General features: G+C 37.0%; 1 protein-coding gene across 3 annotated transcripts in view; it reads left to right on the plus strand.

Annotated features, from left to right (window-relative positions):
* LOC127968426 (pleckstrin homology domain-containing family G member 5) overlaps window positions 1–20,074 on the plus strand; it is a 37,458-nt gene extending 17,384 nt beyond the window's left edge. For 2 of the 3 annotated variants that reach the window (XM_052569641.1, XM_052569642.1), the window contains 18 exons: window positions 153–294; window positions 474–573; window positions 1,789–1,846; window positions 2,057–2,148; window positions 2,240–2,376; window positions 3,283–3,443; window positions 10,498–10,689; window positions 11,803–11,964; window positions 12,762–12,857; window positions 13,080–13,280; window positions 13,537–13,647; window positions 13,899–14,048; window positions 14,778–14,915; window positions 15,046–15,165; window positions 15,310–15,558; window positions 15,642–15,772; window positions 16,484–17,461; window positions 19,122–20,074. In XM_052569641.1, the coding sequence (XP_052425601.1) occupies window positions 153–294; window positions 474–573; window positions 1,789–1,846; window positions 2,057–2,148; window positions 2,240–2,376; window positions 3,283–3,443; window positions 10,498–10,689; window positions 11,803–11,964; window positions 12,762–12,857; window positions 13,080–13,280; window positions 13,537–13,647; window positions 13,899–14,048; window positions 14,778–14,915; window positions 15,046–15,165; window positions 15,310–15,558; window positions 15,642–15,772; window positions 16,484–17,461; window positions 19,122–19,131 (3,228 nt within the window). In that variant the 3' untranslated portion in view covers window positions 19,132–20,074. Of the gene's footprint in view, window positions 1–152; window positions 295–473; window positions 574–1,788; window positions 1,847–2,056; window positions 2,149–2,239; window positions 2,377–3,282; window positions 3,444–5,187; window positions 5,816–10,497; window positions 10,690–11,802; window positions 11,965–12,761; window positions 12,858–13,079; window positions 13,281–13,536; window positions 13,648–13,898; window positions 14,049–14,777; window positions 14,916–15,045; window positions 15,166–15,309; window positions 15,559–15,641; window positions 15,773–16,483; window positions 17,462–19,121 lie in introns of those variants that run through there. The other variant, XM_052569643.1, reaches the window with a different exon arrangement.
* The last annotated feature ends 71 nt before the right edge of the window (window positions 20,075–20,145 follow it).

The following is a 20,145-nucleotide window of genomic DNA, read 5'->3' on the forward strand; positions in this document are numbered from 1 at the left end:
ATGTGGCCATATTTGAAGAAAAATCAGTGTTCAATTTGGGAAAAATTGGGTTTTGGTCAAACTGCCAAAAAAGAAAATGATGCACACACAGTTTGATTAAACACTGTTGTGTTTGCTAATTTGACATTATTGCTGTATGATTTATGCCTCAGGTGTGTCACCACCCATTGTGTCAGGGCCTTAGAGACGGCAGCCCACTGCACATCTGTGAGTCATGTGACTCAAACAGCCATCCCGTCGCCGGTGACGGAATGCTCTTTGACAGACATCCACGGTTTGACCTGCAACCACAAAGTAAGGCTCTTTTTCAACCTATCAGTTGTTTTAGCAGTTTTAATTCAGTTGAAAAATTAAACTAGATGTCAGTTGACCCCAAGACGAGCATGAAACTTGTCACTGAATGTGTAAAGGTTAATTATTATTACCAGCTTCTGGCAGGATGTAAGTGTTGCCTCACTTCCTCTCATCCACAGGTTCCATCCTGGCCCGGAACGTGTCCACTCGTTCCTGTCCGCCTCGCACCGGTCCCCCCTCTGACATGGAGGATGCAGAGGATGGATACTCTGACCTAGGGTCAGTTCTTTTTCAAATGTATCCCTCCATTATGGGCACCCGCTTGGGTTTTGCTAATGTTGGTAATAATGAAAGAGGAAGTCTGCACTTTCCAGTGGCGTCATCCACTGGATAACATCTGGGATTGGACTATCTATTCCTTTTGATGGTCAAACTGATTTAGTAAATGGAAAAATGGAAGAGAGTGTGTAAATCTGACCTCTTGACCAGCATTAAGGGTACAAATTGTGTTTTTGGCAGGCTTTCTGAAGAGTTACACAAATTAATTTGATTTGAAAGTCTAAGTAACTTTAGCTTACAACACATCTGATATTTGCTTGTCACACACATGGGGTGGGGGGTTTCACTAAGAATGAATTATGACTACTAAAATAGATTAGTAGGCAACTCACTAAAGTAGATATGCAAATAAGGTAACAAACAGGAGGCCGGGACCCACTAGAGGGCCTAAGCACACTTCCAGAATGGCTTGAAATTATTTCAGATCATATTTATTTTTAGTTCACGATAAAAGGATTTTGAAATCTTTAAAAAATAAATGTGTATTTTAAAACATTCTATACATCATCAAGATCTGCATTATTTTATCAAGTAGAAATTACTATTTGTGAGAAAAAAACATTTTTAAAACCCTCTAATCACAAATTGGAAAAGTGTAAACTAATTTTAATAAGTAGAATTGAGTCATTAAAATTAGGAAATAGAAGTTTGGACTAATTCCGTTTGTACAGTACAAATTCTAGTTTTGAAGTTCTAGAGGATGCAGCAGACTACCACAATCTGGCATACTTTACCAGAACGACAAAACATCGGTGAAATCACCTGTTTAAAATGCTAAAATTAACTCTTCTGCACCTAGGCCATGTTATAATGCTTTTGCTCCTCAAATGTCTTTCATCCTCTTGCATCATTCATGTATTACTGCTTCTATGTTTGATGTTAACATTAATCTTGTTTTAGCAAAACTCAGTTTGACACTTATTTTCTGTGGTTGGCAGTAGTGCCTTGTTGTGCAAGGTACATTACGCTGACTTTTTTTTAAACAAGGTGCGATCTATAATATGAGGGGTGGGTGGTTTGTGTTGAAAAGTTGAAAACTTAATACCTGTGCTTGGTTAAACTGGATTATGGTTAGGGAAATCAAGACCTTGGCATTCATTGTGGTTTCAGTTATAACTCAATATTGATTTAATTATTTAGTTTTTTGCTTCTCAGGGATCGCAGGAGTGGAGGAATGAAACTGGTTAAGAAGACCAGACGCCGACACACAGCTGTAAGAGAAGAATTAGAGATCTGATTTTTATCAAGCCTGTGTACCAGTCTTCTGTTTTGCAAGCAAGATTTTGAGACTTGATGTACCTCTGAGTCAGTGCAGACCTACTTCATTTCGTTGTCTGATTATTTAGTCATAGTTTGTATTCTTGATAACTGATAGCTTTTTTTCCTAAAGCTTAAGCTGACTGTTTATTCTTCACTTCTGCAGGACCCCAGCAAGGAGTGCTTTACTCTGAAGTTTGACCTAAATATTGACATCAGCATGGAAATCGTCCCAGCTGTGAAGAAGAAAACATTGAGGTGATTATGTGTTTGAACCCCTAGGTGGTGCACTGAACTAATCAATGCATTTAGAATCGTGGTTAGCTGACCTGTTATCTTTGTGTTTCAGAGAAGTCCTGGGAGCTGTATTTGAAAGAAAAGGCATTGAGCTGTCACAGGTCAACCTGTTCCTAGATCAGTCCAATACCCCACTTTCACTGGGATTTGAAGCCTACCGTTTTGGTGGCCACTACCTCAGAGTACGAGGTAATGCCCTGCTTAAACAGAATTATTGTATCTCAGAACTCGTGTAAATATTAGAGCATTGATTGCATCTCTTCACTCATTTTGTTTTAGTATATATTTTGTAATAGAGATGTAACACTTGTGTTCAGCTCAGCTAATATTTGCCAGTATTCGCAGATTAAGATCATATATATTTGCAGTAGTAATAAATAAAGTAAATTCAAAATCTATATAAACAGACAGAATGGATTTTGATTGAGTGGAAGTTTGAATAATTTTTATTTAATGAGCTGGAGAAGTGATACTCAATGTAGCATTTTATGAGAAGGAAGGAGAATTTTATACCGATGCATCATTTTCCCATCATCTGTCATGATATAGAAGTGGCTGTAACAGCATGAGGAAAAATGTTATATGATTTTGACTTTTACACTTGAAATGGTCATAAAACTTTGTACTTTTGCATTTCTTCCATTTACATTTATGCATTTGGCATGGTTTTTTTTTTTTTATCCACCACAAGCTACAGTGTATTCATGACATAAAGTTCATACATTCCCTGGGAATGGAAGCCATGATCTTGGTGTTACTAGCACCATGCTTAACTGTTTGAGCTTGAGGAAATGCCTTTCTTATAAGTTTTCTAATGAAAAATATCTTATGCAGTAAAATATATTTATTAAAATAATACATCAGCCCCCATCAAATGTTATGCTGTAAGCATAACATTCTCTAGAATCTCATTATGATTTAAGAATGATCAAAACAGCAGTCTGACCTTACAATGGAATTAAAATGTCCAGTGATGTATATTTCTGTGGGTGAATTCTGTATTATTAATCAACAGGAGAAAGTATCAGAAGTTAGATAAATTCATGTGGCATTATTACAATTGTGTAAGTGACAATTGTGTGTGTGTGTGTGCAGCTCGGCCAGGAGAAGAGCTGAGAGTGGAGAGGTGTGTGAAAGACCCCCGCTCTCTCAGTCTGCCTATCATGAGGTCTTCCAGCACACATAGTTCCTCTACTGACCGAGCAGAGCACGGCTCTCTGGGACGCCGAGAGGCAGCAGACCTGCTAGTTGGCCTGGTAGGTCACTCTCTATATGAGAAGACCGGGGCTAGTTGTCACAAGGGCTTCGTTCTTTTTTTTGTGTGTTGAATTGTATTGTTTCTTTTACTGTTTAAGTTTTAGTTGAAAATTCTTAATAACAGCATCCATGGTGGAAGATTACCCTACAGTATTTAGTGTGATTTTGTGCCCCACAATGTGTTTTTATCTGTTGGGTATTAACTGAATTTATTTATTTATTTATTTATTGTCAGGATACACTACCATTCAAAGGTTTGGGCTTTTTCATTTTTGGAAAAGAATACTCTTATGCTTACCAAGGTTGCCTTCGCTAGAAAATATTGTGACATATTATTACAATTTCTAGTTTAATATACTTTAAAACTAAATTATTCCTTTGATGGCCAAGCTGAATTTTCAGCATCATTACTCTAGACTTCATTGTCTCATGATCCTTCAGAATTCATTCTAATATGCTGATTTGGTGCCCAAGAAACATTCTGTCGAACACATTTTTTCAGGATTATGTGATGAATCATAATTATTTGTAACAATGTAAAAGTCTTTGCTGTCACTTTTGATCAGTTTGCTGAATACTGTAAATAATTTCCTAAAAATAACCTACTTGCCCCAAACTTTTGATCAGAAGTGTATGTGCCTCTGGAGTAAAGAAGGTGACAACTAGCCACAGTCTGTCTTTCTCTTGATCACTCTCTCGTTCATTTTAGCATTTCTATCACATCCATTACCTTTCCTTCATCTTATTTTTTTTTACTGTTATTGCAGGAGGATATTATTTATGATTGCTTTCATCTGAAACCTAGCAGTTCCACCCTTTGTACAAATATGTTTTTCAAAACATAATTACAAAAAAAATGTTTTTCCAAAGTCAATGTTTTTCAAGCACTTACCGCAAACCATGTGAATGACTTGATTCATTGTTTTATGACAATGTTGTGTTGCCTCCTGTCACTTACTCCTGGTATAACTCTCAGTTAGTGACCGCAAGTCTAAACCATATTTTTGGATCATATCAGAGATACTGTCATAGTTGGGTTTGTTTGAATACAGGGATGTGTCTTGGAAATCCTGATAGCACTGCCTCAACTTCCACATAAGCAACGTGTGCCAGCCTGAGCATTCAAACTCAAAATCAAACAAAGAAACCTTCCCAATAAAGTAAACACACATGACTTTTTGATACAGCAAATTTCAATCCTGTGTTTTTAGGCCTGTGTTGAAATCAGCCACCTACAGTTCCCATAGAGCATTTGTATACGGTATCAAACAGGAGCAAAGTTCAACGCTCATGAGATTTTACTTCCTTGTGACTGTCCAAAAGTTCTGTCTGCATCATCAGCAGTTCAGAAGAGCATAAGGTTAACTGATTTCACCCGGGATGTTCCTGATGGAAAATTCTGTGGAATTAGTGGGAAAGACTAGCCCCTTTTTGTAAACAACCTAATTATGATTTTTTTTAAAGAGGAAACAGAAAAAAAATTATCTTTTTTTTTTTTTTGATTCTGAAATTCAGCAAAATGTATTTGTACTCACTTGGTCCCCATACATACCTATTCTGTGATTTGTAACTGGTGAAATTTGCTCTGAAGATATAATGTAATGCAGCAGTGTTTTTTCTTTAACTGTACTGAAGTCAGATGTGTGGTAACCAGTTAGGCTTACATAACTAGCCATAAAAGTGATTGTCAAGCCATAGAGAAATGATAAGATAATGCCACCTGGAGAGGCAGCAGTTTGTCATCTCAGAGAAAGACCGCACAAAGCGTAACAGAGTGGCCAGTAAGAGTGGCAGAGTGGCTTTCGCTCCACCTTCCATCAGCATTGGCACCAAGGTCAAAGGTTGTCTCAGAAAACTGACGCAGAAGCAGAGAGCTACACATGTGGAACAACACAGGAAGAAAAAGAAGAGCACTTTTGAAGGAGTTTTGAGGCGAATTTGAGTGCAGTCATCGTCCATTATGTTTCTTTTTTCAACCATGACTCAAAACCACAGGAAATTCGAAGAGGACTAAATCATTCTCAAGGTATTTTTTTGTATTAGATCTACTGGAGCAACTCCATCCGGACCTTTACGTCTCTTACATAGTGAAACCGGTGCCAGTGTGGAAATGCTGAATTTCCGTCAGAGAACATGGAATGTGCCCAACATGTCAACGTTCCCAGAGGTCCCAGGTGGAATGCTGATCTACTACAGTCCTCTGAATGAGCCTCCCAACGTTCACAGGCCACATATTACAGGGCTGGTGGCCGCCCGCATACAACGCTTTGAAGCTGGAGACACACCACCTCTGAGCCCCATGCCTGTTACTACACCAACCCCTCCTAACAACAAAACGTATACCTCAGAAGATACTAAACAAGGGATCAAGGTATTTCTGCATTATGCACATTTCCTATCTGTCTCAAATACTGTAAGTTCAGGAGAAGATTGTGGTTTATTTTCTCTGAAAACAAAACGAGGTAACCTAAACAAATGCACTTCATGTGACAGCATGTTTTTATAATATTATATCAGGTCCTATAAAAATAGCTAGGATAATTAAGGGTTCAATAAATGATATGCATATTCCTTTTACAGTGACAATGGTCAGTCGTCTTTTTATGCAGTGGAATATTATTCCAAATAACTAAATTAATATATATTATATAAGATTAATAATGTTTTATTCTCTTTATGTCATAAGGTCCGTATCTTTTGTGGGAAATAGAAACTTAAACTATCTGTTTTGTTATCTTTATGCAGTATCATATGATTAGAGGCGTGTTACTTGCTGGGGAAATCTGGGTAAATGTGTAACTATCTACAGAACAGCCTGGAAAGTTTAATGCTTTTGCTGGCCTAACAGTTTTTTACAGTTGTGGTGATCATTCACATTGCTTCTAGATTATTGTGTAGAGTTATTAGATGCTTTTTAAATAATTGCTAAAAAGCTTAATTGGCCAAAAAAATTAACTTAAAAAAAAAAAAAACTAATTTAACTGTTTTTTAATCCTGACATTAATCGACTAATCATATTAGCAACACATGTGAAAGTGTGAATGAGTACTAGTCAATAGATTGTAAGAGCAGACTGATGGAGGGAAGAAGTGCTTCCAATCATTGTGTTCTTGTTAGCAACGGTTACCTCCAAAGAAACACATGCAACCATCACTGCTTTGCATCAAAATGATCTCACATCCAATGAAATTGCTACGAAGAATATTGCACCTGAAAGAACCATTGACCGGATCGTCAAGAACTCTAAGGACAGAGGTTCCACTGCAGTGAAGAAGTCTTCAGGACATCCCAGAGTGTCTAGCAAGTGCCAGGACCACCTCCTCCTGAGGAGTTAGCAACAGAATCATGTCACCAGCAGTGAAGAGCTTACTCAGGAATGGCAGCAGGTTGGTGTGAGAGCATCTGCACGCACAGTGAGGAGAAGACTTTTTGGACAATGGCCTGGTGTCATGAAGGGCAGCAAAGAAGCCACTTCTCTCCAAGAAAATCCTCAAGGACGGACTGAAATTCTGCAGGAAGTACAAGGATTTGAAAGCAGAAGACTTGTGCAAAGTTATTTTCTATGATGAAGCTACCTTCTGACTGTTTGTGACATCTGGAAAATCAGTTGTTCGGAGAAGAAAAGGTGAACGCTATAAGTCCTGTGACATGAGCAAAAGTGCTTATACAAGAAATAATGTGCATGGCCAGCTACTTTGCATATTTTTCAATATAACATAAAACAGATAGAACATATCCAATAGCATACTGTATGCTGTTAAGACTTCTCAGGAGGACAGAGAGCCCAGCAGAGTCTGTACCAGTCTTGCTTTCTCTACCTGATCTCTGTGTTGGTTTTGGACCATTAGACACTCAGCAAAATGTAAATTAGGCAATTATGCAAATCGTGCAAGAACCTAATTAGTCACAGTCATTTAAGTTACCTTTGGATTTGTCACAAAGTGAAGAATTGTGTGCTGTGCCTCAGCAGACAGGACCCCAAGTGTGTTTATATTCACAGTGCATTTTTAACACTTATCGGATCACTTATCGGAGTATTTTTCTATATGAGGTTTTGTCTATAAGTTCATTAGGACAGTTCACTCAAAACTTTTAATTCTGCATTTACTCACCCATCATGTCATTCCAAATCTGCATGATTTTTTTCTTCTGTGGAACACAATTATATATATATAAAAAAATGACCTTTTATATCAATTGAACCTTTCCATTGCACAAAGGTCCTATAGAGTAGAAAAAGGTTCTTTAGGTTATTAAAGTGTTCTTCACACTAAGAAAAAAAGGTTATTTTGAGAACTGTTTGCTGAATAGTTCTTTGGGGAACCAAAAATGGTTCTGTGGCACTGCTGCGAAAACCCCCTTTTGGAACCTTTATTTTTAAAGAGACCGTTAAACCAAAAATTCTGTCATTAATTACTGACCCTCAATAAATAGATTTTATTAATCAACTTCTATTGACTTAACTAAATTAAATCAACATTTGGTGTGACCACACTATGCATTAAAAAAAGCTTTTGTTCTTGGTGCACTTGTGCATTGTCTTTCAGCTAGCTTTGCAGGCAGGTTTCTTGAAGTGTCTTGGAGACATTGCCACAGTTCTTCTGGGTTCAATCTGTCTCAGTTTTTTCTGTTTCTTCATGTTATTCCAGACAGACTGGATGATGGTGCGATCAGATCTCTGTGTGGAACACTGGCTGCCATCAGACTTTCAGAATTATAACTGGATTATTAACATTTTGTTTGTGAAAATACTAGTGGCCTAAGACTTTTGCACAGTACTGTATATTTATGTATTTTTGCACATTTAAACACTCTGTACTGTTTGATAAAATGCATGCCAACTGGGCCACATACATCAAGCAGCCGTACGGTGCCCAGCACTGATATTCACTTTCCCCATCTGCATTCACAGCAGATGTGCAATAAACACTGTTTTGCAGTCCGCTCATGTCACTCGTTCAGTGCTGTTGATTTGAAAGCGAGCCGCTGCTAGGATCGGTTGTTTGAGGTAGCTGAGGTAGCAGAAGGAGCTCCTCCTCCTCCTCCCTTGCTCCTTTCCCCTCTCTTCCTGCTCAGACAATAGGAGGGCAGGATTCTGCAGTTACTATGACACCCAGCCAGCCCTCCTCAGCAATGCAGCGGTCTACAGTTCAGTCCTCTCAGCCTCCTTCAGGTTCACTCGCATGCACATATACGTGCAAACCGACAAGCCTGTAGAAGGGGATTTGGATGCACCAGTCCTTTGACATCAATGTAGCGTTTGTGAGGGTACAAGAGGGAAGCAGGTTGTCAGAGATTCATTCTGGGAGCAGCATGGGCCTGGCTCTCTTTTGATGCCGTGCAATGCTGTGGACTGCCTTGGAAATGCCTCTGACATCTACGGTGAGCTTATTATTGCTTGTCTTCTATATTTGAGACTTTGGCTTCATCTGCAAGGTTCGTGTAAACCAGTTTTAATCAAATATGAATTTTCAAAAAGAGTCTCTCTGGGAATGGACGGGAAAAAATGATGCCTGCAGCGCTTGTGTTACTCTTTCTAATTAAATTCCCACATCTTAAAAAACATTACAAAATTAATAGTTTTGTACTCGTTTTAAAAAGATATTTTATTAGCGGATGAGCTAAAATCTACTTTTTTGGCACTGTTTAGTGTATACAGAAGTCTCTGTTATTAGCTTTTGGAAATATGATAATATAATATCATCACGTGCTGTCAAGGGGCATTGTTGACTTTGTGTTCCTCAGGGAAAAACCGACAAAACAAATGAGTCAAACAGGTTCTCCGGATGGACAAGGACCAAGATAATGTCGGCTTGTCATCTTTGAAGGATGACTTTAATTAGTTTTCTGCAACCAGGATGGTCTGTCAAATGCAGCATGTAGGGGAGCATTGCTTTTCAGAGATCTGGTGAAGGAATTTATCTGATCAAAGTTAAGAACATATTGAGCTGATCTAGAAATGTTTATCGATCTGGGTAAGCAACAAATTGCCTCTTGTCTTCATCATGAGGACCATCTTGGGCACAGAACATTCTGTCTGTTAAGAAACACTGGCATTGGCACAGAACACTGGCGAATGAATTGGCCTGAAGATCTTCAAGATATTTCTCTGATGAAAAATAACCCATTGAAATGGCATTTTCCATTGAAAAGAACAGCATCATCAGAACACAATGTAATTAGCCCCGAGGGACGTCGAGTGGCTTTCCCCGCTACACTCATGCATTCTTCATTTCTTTCCATTGTCGTGAACAGGGAAAAGCCTTTCCCCTGTTTTCCGAGACATGCCTTGCCTCTTTTCCTGTTGTTGCCGTAGGGTTCCTCTCACTGGCTCGGGTCACAGGGTTCGATGATTCTTGTCAGTCAGGTCTCTAATGCTTTAACCTTTCTGAGCAGAGAATGTTGGCAAAACCCAGATGGCCTTTTCACCTGTTGACAGCTGAATGTGCTCCCTAAGGTCAGCGGTTTTCTTTTTTTCTTTTTTGTTAACACACGTGTTGTCCCATCCTCAGATGAAAGATGTCCCTGAACATACAGAGAGTGTCTGAGAACAGGCCTGTCTTTGTTTATGTATAAATGTCCTGAGTGTTTTGCTTGCACTTCCTTACCTGTCAGAGCCAGGCTATGTCTGGCACCTAAAATTCCAAAGTTTAGGCTGACTATTTCACAAAAGGTGGCTGCTTTGACTTGTCAAATTTTGTATGACGGAAGTGTTTCCTCTATGATTATTGCTACATTGTTGATTTATTCAGCTTGTCCATGTTCATCTATCTATCTATCTATCTATCTATCTATCTATCTATCTATCTATCTATCTATCTATCTATCTATCTATCATTTTTAAATAATTGTTATTGTTTTTAGGTAAGGTGATCAGAAGTTTATTAGTAAATTTAGTAAATTAGTCAATTTTGATTAAGTGTGTCAATACTACTATGAATAGTTTAAATAATAAGTATTATTATTATTAATACATGTTAGATTATTATCGTTGTTCTTAAATATTTGTAAATATTAATTTTTAGTCTTTTTCTCACTCACTGTCTTTGACAGGGTCAAACGCGTCGGCGTAAGAACATGCCGGAGTTTCTGGGCGATGCCAGCGCCCCCAGTCAAGACTCCCTATCCCAGTTGAGCGGTTCTCTCCCAGGATCTATAACGGGTACAGACCGCTGGAGGAACCGTGCCGCCAGCCGTTTCAGTGGCCTCTTCAGCTCCAATTCAGGAAACGGCTCTCTTGGGAAGGTGAGCATCTGTGAGCATCCAAGGGTTGTTGTTTTACATGTGCAAGGCACTTTCTCATATGCTAAACAAGCACTTACATATTCTTGGCAAGCCTTTTGCATTTCACACTTGAGTGAGTGTGTAACCACTAAGGAAGAGATATCAGTTTTTTAACGTATTGCACCACTTAAGGGTGAAATTGGCCAACCAAAAACAGGAAGAATGTACAAGTAGACTTTTCCTATAAGTCCACACTCAGTTTTCCCTCACGTACAGGACCTTTGGTGTGTTTTTGTTAGCATGCCCTAGAGATTTAGGTTGGTTGACACCCTCTCTGGCTCAGGAGTGTAAAGTTGGGGTTAAAGCTCAGGCAGGGCTCTTTTCCTCTCTGTGTCACTTTTGTAAATATCACATAATAGCTTGACGTTGGTCCGGTATGGACAACAATGCCTGCTTAATGTTGACCGCTGCTTATGAGATCATTAAACGTGCCTTGATATTTACCCCATGCTAAAAACAATAAACCATAGTGTTGATATGAGTAATCAGATTGTGTCTAATATATGAATAATCATATTGTGTCTAATATGAGTAATCATATTGTGTCTAATATGACAAAAACATTTTTTTTCTTCATTTTTGGATGAACTATCCCTTTAACATTATGGGGTAAAATAAATACAGTATTTTGTTATGCTTGGGATGCAAAATATATCAGTACCATATTATTATCTGATGGTATTAAATTTTAATTTATTTGCCAGTTGTTGTTGTTTTTTTGACTCTCTATATATATTTTTTTAATTAACTTCAAACCATTATTTAATGCCTACTTCAACTTAAACTTTAAAAGTCCTAAGAAAAAAGAAACATTCTTAAATTTAATATTTAAATATTTAAATATATATATATATATATATATATATATATATATATATATATATATATAAATAAATGCTTCTAGATTTTTCTTCTGTACATAGTAATGATCTGATGTCTAAACTTAAAATGATTTATGTTTTAACTGGGATTTTTTTATTTTGTTTTGTTTTATTTTAACTTTTTCAAAGAAACTAGTAAAGAATTCATTTTTGATTTTCTCTCCAAATTAAATATTTATATTTCTCTTGTCAGGAGTGTGATCGAGTGGAACAGCTGCAGAGTAAACTGTACTCATATACTATGCTCGGATTACCCAAGATGCCTCCGCAGCTCTCGTTCCACAGAGACTCATGGGAAGAGGAGCCCAACCTGGAGCTAGAAGAGAGCTGGAAGCAGCTTTTGGACAATCCTGAGGTAAACGTACTACTCTGCTAATTGATTTTGTCACTTTGGGAATTTTTATATAGTTTCATTCAGACATTGTAACCCATAAGAAATTGTGGATCCACATAATATGACTTCATGTCCGATGATAATTCCATCAAGTTAATGACTGTAACCAGTTATGAATGGTTTTATGACAGCTTTTCCATTAATGTTTTGGTGTTAGGCCTTCACTCTCATGGAGATGAATGTTTTATTGCTCTTGTTGTGATGATTTTCTAGATGTAACCACAGTAACAAAACAGTGCATTTTATTCTTAAGCAAAATCAACACTGCGCTCTAAGTTTCTGACAGATCGGTCTTGAGGCACTTTAACTCCCAAAACTTTTGTTAGCCAGACAAATAAGCGTAATTTATTCTCAGTGACCTAACTTTCTGTGAAATACATTTTTTCTTGAAGTTTTAAAGACCCTTTTAAAAGGGATCACTGAATGGGTGCCATCAAAATGTGAGTCTAAAAATGTCAAAACAATCTACAAGTAATCCACATGACTACAGTCCATACACAGTATCATTAAAATGAGAGAGCTATTCACAAAATGAGACAAAACAGCCAATGTTTTCCCATGACCATAGTATAGCTTTTTTCAAACTGTACTATATATATATAATTATTCTAATATGCTGATACGATACTCAAGAAACATTTCTTTTTATTATTAATAATGCTTTTTAAAAAATAAACTCTGGATTCTTTGATGTATAGAGTCACCCTGGTATGTTCATGTAAAATATAGTGTTTTTACATGTTTTTGTTTATTTGTAGATTTTAACCAGACGTCAGTGCCATCAGCAAGAGGCTATATGGGAACTGCTGCAGACGGAGTCAGACTACATCAAGAAATTGCATGTCATTACTGATGTAAGAGCCCGCTGATGTTTACTTCAGAACATTATCTTACTATCTAAGCAAATGTGTGTGCAAATGCCATTGAAAAAGGTCTTGTTGAGAGGAATATATAATATTTATCTTGTCATATGCTCATTGACTTCAGCATTTTATGGTACTTTTATGTGTCTTGTGACAGATTATATGTGAAACTTTATAGCATGGTATAATCAGAATCTCTTTCTCTTTCGTCAGCTCTTTCTGTGTGGCCTGCTGAACCTGCAGGACAGTGGTTTACTGAGTGAAGTCGAACCTGTGCGCCTCTTCAGTAACATTCAGGACATTGTGCAACTGCACACATCCCTGTGGGCTGAGGTCATGCTGCCGGTATTAGAGAAAGCCAGACAGAAAAGATCAGTGATCAACCCCACTGAACTATATCAAGGCTTTAGCACTGTGAGTCTGTGTATATCATTTATCAAGATTTCAATGAATAGTTCACCCAAAACTGAAAATGTACTCATTCATAGGAATCCCTTGAAGTTTTAGATGAGTTTGTTGTATGATCACTGAATGGGTGCCATCAGAACGAGCGTCCTACAGAAAGCTATTTTCAGCAATTTTGTGAACTAAAATCCTTTAAAGTTATCAAAAATGCCCCTGCATCTTTAAACATCATTTTGCTGGCCTGATTACATTTTTTTATGTGCAGTTTGGTTTCCGATTCAAGCCCTACATCCGTTACTACATGGAGGAAGAGGCCTGTATGGAGTACATGCGCACTTTACTGAAAGACAACGAACTCTTCAGAATATATGTAACTGTGAGTAATTATTACCATCATATCTGGTCGCTCTTCAGCCAGACATATTAACCTTTGATGGATTCAGTCTGGTGACAAATATAAAGGCATGTCTGAAGGTTTATTGTATATGAGAGAAATGAGAGATCACCTGTATTGTAACTGCACTCTCATTATGACTCAGTGATCCCATCGTGGTCTGCTCGTGCTGTCAGTGCATGTTTATGATTGTTCACCAAATGAGACTTTCAATCAGCTTTTCCATCCTGTAGTGGGCAGAAACACATAAACAGTGCAACCGGCTGAAGCTCACAGACATGTTGGTGAAGCCTCATCAAAGACTTACTAAATATCCACTGCTGCTCAAAAGCGTGTTGAAAAAGACAGATGACCAGCCAACTCGTGAGGCCCTTAACAAAATGGTAAGAAATTCTTTCTAAAATCTTTGCAATAGAGCACATGCACACAATGTTCAGTAGTAAATTGTTCATTTTATTGTTATTTACAATAGTGTATTCAAACTAGGGGCTTTAGGGCTTGCCAGTCCATGCCAAATTGTATTGAATTATATAATAATCACAATAATATTGTGAAATATTCAGATGTCTAAGATCACATTTAAATATATAATATATATATATATATAAAATACTTAAATTGTTTATTTTAAACATTTACCAGGTTTAAATTTCGAGATTTTAATTTTTTTTTTTTCACAAGAATTTAAATGTGGTCTTAGACATCTGAATATTTCACAATATTATTGTGATTGTTATATAATTCAATACAATTTGGCATGGACTGGCAAGCCCTAAAGCCCCTGTGTGTGTGTGTGTATGTGTGTGTGTAATGTTTTACATTTATAATAAAAATATTAGATTAGATTATATTAAAATGTATTTTTGCTATTTAATTTAGATATTTAAGATATATTTAGCTGATAATAAAAAAAATATATATATATTTTTAGAAAATGACTAGCATTTTGGACTCAAGTGTACTGTATTTACCTGTGTGTGTGTGTGTGTGTATGTGTGTATATATATATATATATATATATATATATATATATATATATATATATATATATATATATAATATAAAAATGCTGTATATTATAATTTTCTATATTATTATATTTTTGTGGTCAGGTGGCTGCTGTTGAATGCTTCATTAACAGTGTGGACACACAAATGAGACAAAGGGAGGAAAAACAGAAGCTGGTTGCCATCGCTGGACGTATAGAGGCGTATGAGGCAGTGGAGGGGGCCAGCGAGGAGGTGGAGAAGGTGAGATGAATAAACTATGAGATACTATCTTCAGAATGTTGCAAGGTTTATATGAGATCTTGAAGAAACAAGTAGCAACTCCAGATCTGCTAAGTGTTTTTATTACCATCCACTGTGTCTGACCCTTTAGATCCTCAGGGAATATAATAATTTTGACCTGACCGCTCCAGTCATGGGCGCTTCACCTGAAGAGATTCGTCAGCTGCTCCTAGAGGGAGCTCTGAAGATGAAGGAGGGTAAAGAGAGCAGGGTACGATTTCCTCTTTATATTTGTTACACAAAGACACAGAGCAAGCATTTCTGAGTGCACTTTAGTAAGGAATATATTTTAACTAACAGCCGATAGTTGTCTAAAAGCTTCTCACTGGTCTCCATTAACTCCTTTGTCCAACAGATGGATGTATACTGTTTCCTGTTCACTGACGTTCTGTTGATTACGAAGTCGGTGAAGCGTTTGGAGAAGGTGAAGGTGATCCGGCAGCCTCTCGTCATCCATAACGTGGTGTGCCGAGAGCTGAAAGACCCAGGAAGCTTCCTCCTTATCTACCTCAACGAGTTTCGCTGCGCTGTGGCCTCCTACTGCTTTCAGGCCAACAGTGGCACTCAGGGCCGCAGCTGGATTGAGGCCATTTACAATGCACAGGTATTAGAATTAACCTTTTGGTTAGTAACGGTTGTTTACTTGAAAACCATTACTGGTTTAATATGAAGAGTTTCCCCATGCAGAACCAGCTCCAGAAACTTTGCTCTGAGTCCCTGAGAGATGACCCAGATGACAGGGATGAGGATGAGACGGAGAGCAGCATGTCCACCTCCAGCTCTCCATCACTACAGCACAGAGAGCCGCTGGGCAAGAGGTACTGTATAATAGTACATGTAGATTATTCCTGTAGCTCAAACAGTACAGCATGGTGCTACAAGACCATGCAATATAAGCCATTTTAGAATAAAATCTAAAGTGCATAACTTAAAATTTAAATAATAAATGACAATTGACAAATGCATAACTTAAAATGTAAATAAATATATTCAAATATATATATATATATATATATATATATATATATATATATATATATATATATATATATATATATATGTGTGTGTGTGTGTGTGTGTGTGTGTGTGTGTGTTTGACATTTCTTTAAAGGTTTTATATATTAATACATGTAATAAATATGATTAAATATTCCTAAATATATATTTACATTTAGTTATTTAACAGATACATTTAACAGAGACTTACAAATGGGTAGAATTGAAGCAATCAAAATCAATCAAAATGTTAGAGGGTCATTTTTTAATAATAAAAAGTAAACCAGTAGAAACAATAGAAAAAGAATAGAGAGTGCTAGTGTTAGAGGGTCTGTTTTTTTAATTAATTTTTTTTTCAAATATGAATAAATAAATATGAAAAAAAAAATCATCATCACAATAAATCCTACTGTAAAGTACTAGTAACTATCAGAATCGCTGTCACAATCTTAGCATGACCTTTTCTTAAATTACGTTTATTGATAAAAGTACATCCAGCAGTCTAATAAATATTCATTTTCTTTTTCCAAAAGCCTCTCTCTTTCACCAAGTCACTCTGATGGATCCACGGAAACTCTTTCCGTGGCAGCTATGGAAGAAACGGATGAGGTTGGGTCCTTGTCAACCGTTCAGACTGCATCGTTGAGAAACTCCCTGCTGTCTTCATCAAACCTGCAGGATTCCTTCTCTACTAATGACAGCAAAACTCTGGAAGGTCTGAGTGATTTGGTTACCACAGACATGGATTCAGAAAGTCGCTCTCTTTCTATAGACAGTGCGTACGGAACTCTCTCGCCTCAGTCCCTGGTCGCAGAGCTGGACTTAAAGGGAGCGGTCTGCCAGAGCGAGGGAGAAGAGACTGATGCTGGGGAGGAAGAAGAGGCATTTGAGGATGATGAAGATGGTGATGAGGAGGATTCAATAACCTGGAACGGCTCTCAGATTACTGTAAATGAGTCCTATGTTTCAGATGGCCTTGCAAACATTGAGAAGAATGATTTTTCTGGGACGTCTCAGGCTCCGGGTTGTTGCTCACATGCGCTGCGGCGCCGTTCGCCCGTCCAGCCCCGTCCAGACTACCTGCAGTACTTTGCCCTCAGGTCACGCTCCGAGGATGACCTGCTTCAGTGCCTCACAGCTCCTCGCTGTTCCTCTGGCAGGAACAATGTCAGCAAGAGCTTAACGCACCTCCCCAAACAGATGTCTCACAGCACAGAGCGATTCCAGTCAGATGAGGAAGACTTCCATGGAGACCCCAAAGCACTGTCGAGCAAGCTGACCAACACGCTGAGGAGAGCAGAGGCCAGGCACGTGCAAAGGACCCTCAGCTGCCCCAATGGGGATGCAGACAGTGAGACTAAAGAGAATGAGACACTGCCCTCTGGTGATCTGGAGGAAAAGAGTGACTTGGTGCTATCCCAGCAGCCACATCAGCAGCATAAGAAACTGACGGTGGCTCAGTTGCACAGGATACGTGCTACCATGGTGCTCAATTCAACGCTGACAGCATCGTAAGTCTACAATATTTCACATCTTAATGTCATATTTCAAAACAAAATCAAAAAATATACATTTTATAATGTATAACATGAAAACAATACTTTTCATAAATCTAATCTAATATTTTATATATATATATATATATATATATATATATATTATTTAATACATTTTATATTTATTTTGCATGTGGATAAGGAAGCCTGTTTCAGGGTATATTTAAACTGTGACATTTTTTTCATGACAATTAAGAATACTGACATTCCCCCAGTTGTCTTTAGCTTGTTGTAATAAAAGCTATACAGTATATAATTATAATTACTATTATTTAAAAAATATATAAAAATTTTAAGTGCACTACTATTAAGGTATGGGGTCAGTAAGATTTCTTAAATGTTTTTGAAAGGAGTCTCATATGCTCAGCAAGGCTGATCCGAAGTACTGTAAAAACATTAATATTATAAAATATTTTGACAATTTATAATAAGCATTTTCTGTTTTAATATATTTTAAAATATTTTTTATTTCTGTGATGGCAAAGCTTAATTTTCTGCAGTCATTATTTCAGTCTTCATTTGTAGCTTGAAAACATTAATATTGAATGTAATATTTTTATTCATTTTGCTGCATAATATTTTATGAAAACTGTGATATTTTTAAGTACCTTTGATGAATAGAAAGTTCAAATCAACTACATCTATTTATTTAGTAAATGTTTTTTAATCAATTTAATGCATCCTTAAAATAAATCCTTCTTGATCCTGAATCCTGAATAAATCCTTCTAAATTTTCAAACGTGGTATAGATTTGTAAAATAGAATTTGGTATTATCTGTTATACTAAATTTAATTCATGCCTGCCTGGATATGATAATTTTTATTACTTAAGAATACTTTGTCATGAAAACGTTCCTAAAACAGGATATTTGATATTGATATTTAATGCAAAATATCATTTCAGTCTTGTATCCACAAGCAAGTTGCAGTTCAAACATGTTGCTTAGTTCTTGTCGCTCTTCAGCTGCACATGGTAAATTAGCCATTCTTATAAACTTGCTATAAAAAGATGTCAACACCAGGCATTAGTATGTGCCCCTCAAACTCTTGTTTTCTCTTTAATAGCTTGCTGAGGGTTTGTTCCTGTACATTGTTACAGATTTCTCCCTCATTGTCCAGACATGCTCACACAGCTAGTCCTCCTCATTGTTAATGTTCTCCAAAGAGTGTGGCACACCATTAGCCATCAGTGTGTACTCCGCCCATTAGAAGACACTGTGCTCTTATAATATAGCTTTTAATAGGGTGAGACGCACTGATCTAAGTCAGGCAGGCACAGGACAGCCAAGGCCCTATTGTCTAGCCTTCATGGGAAGTTGGCATTTCGACATCCAGCGCTTTTGTCCCTGGTGCCTTTTATCTAATAATCTCAGTCTCCACCCAGAATGACTGGATCTAGAATCCCGAGTATGGAGTTGTTCACCTTTTTCCATGTATTGTATCTATTTTTACCTTGAGGAAGGTCTCTGATTGTTCCCTTATGTTTAAGTGATGATCTGTTGTTATGAAAAAGCTTGGCAGTTGCTTTGAAATTATATAAATAATGTCAGATCACAGATATATTATAAATTTGCTGTTTATATTAATGTTTTTCTGTTTCTCTCTGTTTCTTTAGGGAAGTATAATGTTTGAGTAAATGAAGCTGATGCCATTAGCTGGTCTATTGGTGGGACTTAAACCAAGTCTTTAGTCCAAGACTACATCTGTACCCAAGAGGACGTACAACTCAGTGACTCAAATATAAAAAGGCATATCCAACAAGAACGCTGAGGAACTCTCAGTTAAAAGCAATGATCATAATTCACTAATTTAATATTGAATATGATGCTAAAGGGTCATATATACAAAGGTTCATTTTGTATAATACCTGTCTGACAAAAAGAGACTTGAGTAAATTTTTATTTAACGATGCACCAGTCAGGGCTTTTGCAGAGTTAAAAGGACATTGTGTCTAACGTTTAACCTCTACTCCAAGCATTACTGCCCTGTGGAGGTCTGTTTTCACAAAAAAGTATGAATATAAACTCTAAAGCACTCTTACTTCCAGAATTCACATGAGTTGTCATTTGACCTCTGAGTCCTAAGGGCTTTTTGTTATGCTAGAAGATGTAGCTCCTGAAACACCTAAAATAGAGTTACTCTTTTAGGTTGTAGGAATTAACTGAATCACACTTGATATGAAAAAAAAAGAAAAAAATGCAAAAAGAAAAAAGAACTGTGGACTACTATTGCTTCAAACGCCACAATAATCAACTTGCATGCATTTTTTTGTTTTCGTTTTTCAGTGTTCTGTAAATATGGTATTTATTGAACCTGCTTTGTTTTGCAGAAAATAACATTATTGTTGATGCCTTTTGATTGTTATGTTTCATTTTGCTATTTGAATGATTAGCATCGTTTCTGATTTGTCGATTGACATCAAAATAAGGGCTGAATCCATGTCTTATGCCTGGATTTGATCAGTTTACATATGTAGCTTCAATATTTACAGGTTACAAATTTGCACAGTGCTTCTAAAGAGAAAACACAACCGGCAAATTAATTAAAATGCTTCTGTTGCCAAACCCACTGCCAAAATGTGTCCATTTTTGTTTATTTATGAAACTGGATTAATGATATTATCACTTGTTAATGAGAAG

Source organism: Carassius gibelio, chromosome B11 (genome assembly GCF_023724105.1).
Source record: "Carassius gibelio isolate Cgi1373 ecotype wild population from Czech Republic chromosome B11, carGib1.2-hapl.c, whole genome shotgun sequence".
Lineage (NCBI taxonomy): Eukaryota > Metazoa > Chordata > Actinopteri > Cypriniformes > Cyprinidae > Carassius > Carassius gibelio.